Below are 5,749 nucleotides of genomic sequence, written 5' to 3' on the forward strand. Positions count from 1 at the left end.
GGGTAAATTAATACCATTACTTTAACTTGAGGAGCGAATCCACATATCATATGCTCATTGGTACACAGGCTTTTCGTCATGGCATTTCTAGCAGTGTTAATAGCTTTAGAATTTTTAAAGTTATTAAAGTGACTTTTGTATGAGATTAGCAGAAGACTTTTAGGAAAGCTTGATGTGCGTACATGAAGCTACTAAAAGACAAAATTCCAGGGAGATTCATTTCTAATACATATTTTTGCATTTATGATTAACTTAGTGTAAGCCTGCCCTAAACTTTACATGATTTGGCTTACTTGTTAGGCTAGAAAAAGTTGTAAATTTTGTTTACCAGTTCCGCTGTAAGGTGTACTATATGGTCCGTGCACGAATACATGTCATTGGGTTAAAATATGAATGACCCCTTTTGGGAAACATATAAAGAAAAGAGAAAGAAATTATACTATAAATAATAGAGATAATCCCATTCTTATGGCTGCCGTGGGCACCTCCACCACCACTATCAGTAGTACCACCATTTAAAACAGACCTACACATGGGTCCAAGAGCTCGTAGGTCAAAAGCTCAATCACTGCCATTTTAATAGCGGCAAGTCTGATCTTGTTTCAAATTCCCAATAATTAGTAGCATCCTCGCCCAGAAGAAACCAAAATATCAACGCCTTTCTGGACTAGCATATGGAGACTTCTGGGTGAAGGAAAGTCCAGTTTTGGTCTAAAGCTATTATCAAAAAGAAAAATGCCCATTCCACTATTTTGCATGTACCAGGCTTCATTATGATAATACAGATGCGTTTAGTCTGCTATATGAACATACTCTAAATCTAAATTTGCTGAGAATGTTGCATTTGAGATGTAAAATTTTTAAAAGGCAAATGGTATATTCAACCCTACAAGGTTCCTAAGAATAAAATTTTTAGGTGGTAGATATGAAAGACTTTTTTAAGATCTTCATATCTTAAAGCAACAAAAAGGTATATAAGGTTCTCACTATAAAGTGTTGATCAAATTAAAATAATGACGAGAAATATTTCCCATCCTTGTATATCTGTTGTGTCAACACATTAAAAGGAACCTTTTTTATGCAAGCATCTAAAAAGAGGACTATATTCATATATCCATGATTTCTAAAATTTTAACTCATCACAAGCCTCAGATCAAACTAATTCTGAAGCCATCAACTTGTTATAGAGCCATCAACATATTCAACATTTGATATATAATTCAATTTTAATACTAATCACATCATAAATAATATTCCTAAAAAAATTACATTCTATCTATTGCATGAAAAATTGCATTTTTTTAAAGTAAACAAAAATTAAGGATAAGCAGCATGATCCCCCCAACACATTCAATATTCAATAATTATTTAAGACTAAAATTACTGAATTATCCTCATCACTCTCCATTATCTCTCCATACTACCACCTGCCTGGTGCTCTATATATATCCTTCCACAGCAATGCCGGGTTCCTACACGCCTGACTGCAATAGCCTAAGCAAAACCCATTAACCATATAACTTGAAAAAACACAAATCATGGGTTCTCTTCCTCACGTAGTAGAGGACTGCCTAGGTTTCCTCCAGCTTTACAGTGACGGCTCCATTTTGCGATCCGACGGCATGGATTTCAATGTTTCACTCGTAGAAGACAACTCCGTACTCTTCAAAGACTGTCTCTTCCACAAAAGATTCAATCTTTATCTTCGTGTCTTCAAACCCAAATCCTCCTCCGGCAAGCTTCCTCTCATAATGTTCATCCACGGCGGAGGGTTCTGTTTCGGCTCTCACGCCTGGCCCCACCTTCACAATTGTTGCGTTCGCATGGCTTCGGAGCTCCAGGCCGTCGTCGTGGCGCCTGATTACCGCCTCGCGCCAGAGCACCGGCTTCCGGCGGCAGTGGACGATGCTGTGGAGGCGGTGAGGTGGGTGCAGAGGCAGGCTTTGAGCAAGGATGTGGTGGATAGCGGTGGGGATGCATGGTTGAATGGTGAGGTTGACTTTGACCGAGTGTTTATAGTGGGTGACTCATCTGGCGGGAACATCGCACACCATTTGGCTGTTCGGCTGGGATCCGGATCCCTAGTAATGGATCCGGTTAGGGTACGAGGTTACGTGCTGTTGGCGCCCTTTTTTGGTGGGGAAGTTAGAACCAAGTCCGAGGAGAGCGCTCGGGAAAAAATGTTGAGCTTGGACTTACTCGACAGGTAATGAATAATTCATAAAAATTCAATATAACTCATTTCGAGTAAAACTTGGTTGTAGCCGGTAACTATAATCTTACGTACTGAGTTTGTTCTTTTTGTAAAAAAAATATATATATATATAATTTACATGTACACATAAATTAAATTATAAATAATAACGTTTATAATAATATTGGGATAAAGACAAAGTTAATAGTCCGAGAGGCTTACAATTCAAGCATGCATGTGGATTATACAGAATTAAAGCAATAACATTTTAACTTGGCTACTTCCTCTTGGACACATCTTTATCTGTCACCCTCGCATGCCACATCACTGGAGCATGTTCATCAAATCGTGGAGACCAGCGAAACGTTATTGTCACAAATTGATATTGTTTACTATTATTTTCAATCCTTGGCTTTTCATCGCTTTCAAAATCATTGCTCCGTCGTAATTTTTGCCCTTTTAAATGGGAACATCAGCACTTTATACATGTACTGTTGATGCTAATTACTGTCACTCAAAGAAACAAAGCATTATTGCCAGATCCTCATTCCTATATAACATCGCCAGCAATGGGATATATATATACACACACACATTCATGATGATACTTGCAAATTAATTAAAGATGCCACTTAAAGCAGGGTGAGATGAGTTATTGTTAGAAAATAAAGAGATAAAAGATAGTGCTAGCTAGGTAAACCTAACATAAAATTCATGTGGGTGGGGAATATTTGGACAGAAGATTCGAACACCAGCCTTCATTATTCAATCAAAGAAACAAAGTGGGTACAGTATATAGCACACATGCAACACATAGAAAGATATATAATTGTAATCCGCCATCTATATCCACTAATTAAATTGATGAAGATTGAAGGTATATGTGTGCAATATCTGCTAAATTAAATAAGAAGTCATGACCAGAAACTACTTCATTTTTGTCAACTATTAGTGAAGTAACCAATAATAGCAAATTCAGATCTCTCTTAATATGTTTCAAATCATCTTGCAGAGCTGTGCAGCCTTATCCAACACTAAGGCTTTACAAATTCCATCATTATATATCAATCATTTTTTAAACTATAGGTTGATAACAAAGAGCACTGAGAAGAGGTCATTAATCTGTGTGCAGATTTTGGAGACTGTCAGTTCCTGTCGGAGAGAATAGAGACTACCCAATGGCGAACCCATTCGGACCTGAAAGCCCTAACCTTGAACAAGTGAAGCTTGATCCTATAATGGTGATAGTTGGAAGCAATGAATTGCTGAAGGATAGAGCATACGACTACGCACGAAGATTGAAGGAGCTAGGGAAAAAGATCGAGTACATTGAGTTTGAAGGAAGAGAACATGGATTTTTCACGCAAGATCCATACTCACAAGTTGCTGGAGAGGTGATGCAAATCCTCAAACAATTCTTGCTTGAAAATTCTGGCTCGAAGGAGATGACCTGTGTACTGTACATATAAGTTTGTGGTAGCAAATTAATGAGGGAAATTGCATGCCTTTAATTATTGGTAAATTTGTGGGCTTAACTGTAGAGATATGCGTTGGCTTCAAGTGCGCATTGATTGAATTAAGTCTAAGTGGCTCTATCTATCTATCTACCTATCTATTTATCTATCTTTACCTTTTTGTCTCGGTGTTCATATATGTTGTGGTTTATGGGCTTGTTTAGATTTCAGTTTGGTATAATTAATTATAAAAAAATTGATTAATATAATTAATTTTGATTATAATTAATTACGATTAATATGATTAATATGTTATAACGTGATCACAAAATTAAAGATATTTGAATAATTTATTTAAAATCAATTTTAGACGTGCAAATTAAATAAAAAACATTGCTTTCGAAAATATTAAATTTGTTCAACTTTATTTAATAAGTAAAATATATTATTTAACTTATATACCTCATTAATTATGAAAATTATATTTAAAAAATAGTATTTGAGAAGTGGACCTCTTATTGTTGCAGGAGGCTTAAGAATGAGAGTTTAAGATAGTGGAACAGAAGCAGGATATGTGCACATATTCACTAGAGAGAAATTATCAAATGGTAGAAGGAATATTAATAATTTAATTGATGTAAAACAACATAGTTAACGCATCTATGTTTTCTACTCTAGTTAGTGATAATCCTTATACAAAAAATACCTTGATCAAGTAACGCCTAGCACTAAATAAACAAATAAATAAAATCTAAGAATTTTGGCATGCATGTTTTTATAAGATGTGAGACATATATTTGACGGAGACAAAAATTTTATTTTCACACCAAAAGGAAAACCAAAGAGCATGGCATTGCTGAAGGATAATAACGTTCAAGGCTAGATTTGGCAATGGGTATTTTATGACAAATAATAAATACGCATAACAGTAGAATTGAAATTCAGAAGCTGCTCCTCCCAACTTACGCCAAAACTAGGTTTCGAGTTAAATAATTGATTACGAGCAAATATGGTGTCTGGGTTTTTTTTTTTTTTTTGTTTACCCAAAGCATAATTTTGCCCAAAAGAATTGATTATTTTTTGTATCCAAGCAAGCACTATATGTCATCTTTAATTAACAAGTAGTGGAATATCCAAAGCCACCAGACGTGTGTGAAATCACAATCTTGTCTCACGTATATACGGCGACCGCCACGCTTAAAAAGTTTTATGTCTAAATTTTCTTTTTATAATGCATCTTTATTTTTGCGTATATCAGAGACTTGAGCAATATTGATGCATAATTAGTACGTACGTGCGCGCGCGCGCGCGCGACTCTACATGTTAGGTTCAATAGCGCTTCAAAATTTAAAATAGTTAATTCGCTATGTATATGATGACAAACCATATACTTGGAATTCTTATTGGAGGGATGAATAGCTGCTATATATAGCCTTTAATGTTTGATTACTGATACATGATTGAATGTTATCGTTACGTTTCACATCTATATTATTACTGTCAATGCACGAAATTTCTCCGTAACAAGTACAGTGAGTAGAATTTGCATCTTGCTGGATCTACTGATAATGAAGCAATCACATGAGAATTATATTTCTTTAAAACCGACCACAAAGACTGTGACAATTGTAATCATAGTTCAAGTTGATTGATAAATGGGTGATCCAACAATAGTTAAAAGTCAACTTCAAACAGAGGCATATTGCCATCCAAGAGCCGTCACACAATATATGATAACTATATAAAGGTTAAAACAGAAAATTCACCCATAAACTATGTAGATCTAGAGTGGCTAGAATTTTAAACTTATTTTTTATATAATATTTTTTTAAATTTTAAAAATAATATAATTTATTTCCTACCATTAATAAAAGTTAGCTTTAACTGTTAATTAACTAGAAAATAATATCAAAAATTAAAAAGACCAAAAACGTACAATAAAAGGCTCAAAATTATAGGCAAGGATCCAAAAAATTATAAAAAAGGCCAATAAAATTTTTATTGATAATTATTTATAATTTTTGAAGTTATTTTTAAATTAACTAATAGTTAAAGTTAATTTTTATTAATAATAGATGCCAAAAAATGAGTTTAAGATCCA

General features: G+C 34.4%; 1 protein-coding gene across 1 annotated transcript; it reads left to right on the forward strand.

The window, feature by feature from the left end:
- Nucleotides 1–1,454: 1,454 nt before the first annotated feature.
- Nucleotides 1,455–3,817, forward strand: LOC129307130 (probable carboxylesterase 15). Its single transcript, XM_054948010.1, has 2 exons — nt 1,455–2,206; nt 3,327–3,817. Exons 1-2 carry the CDS (start codon nt 1,539–1,541, stop codon nt 3,661–3,663), a joined length of 1,005 nt encoding a protein of 334 aa, XP_054803985.1. The 5' UTR covers nt 1,455–1,538; the 3' UTR covers nt 3,664–3,817.
- Nucleotides 3,818–5,749: the final 1,932 nt, after the last annotated feature.

This window comes from Prosopis cineraria, unplaced genomic scaffold (assembly GCF_029017545.1).
Source record: "Prosopis cineraria cultivar Desert tree isolate PC_DT_omini unplaced genomic scaffold, ASM2901754v1 PC3, whole genome shotgun sequence".
NCBI classification, from domain to species: Eukaryota; Viridiplantae; Streptophyta; class Magnoliopsida; order Fabales; family Fabaceae; genus Prosopis; species Prosopis cineraria.

Coding starts and splice junctions, on each gene's coding strand:
- LOC129307130 (XM_054948010.1), top strand. CDS start 1,539: ATGGGTTCTCTTCCTCACGTAGTAGAGGACTGCCTAGGTTTCCTCCAG. Junction 2,207..3,326: donor AGCTTGGACTTACTCGACAG/GTAATGAATAAT, acceptor ATCTGTGTGCAG/ATTTTGGAGACTGTCAGTTC.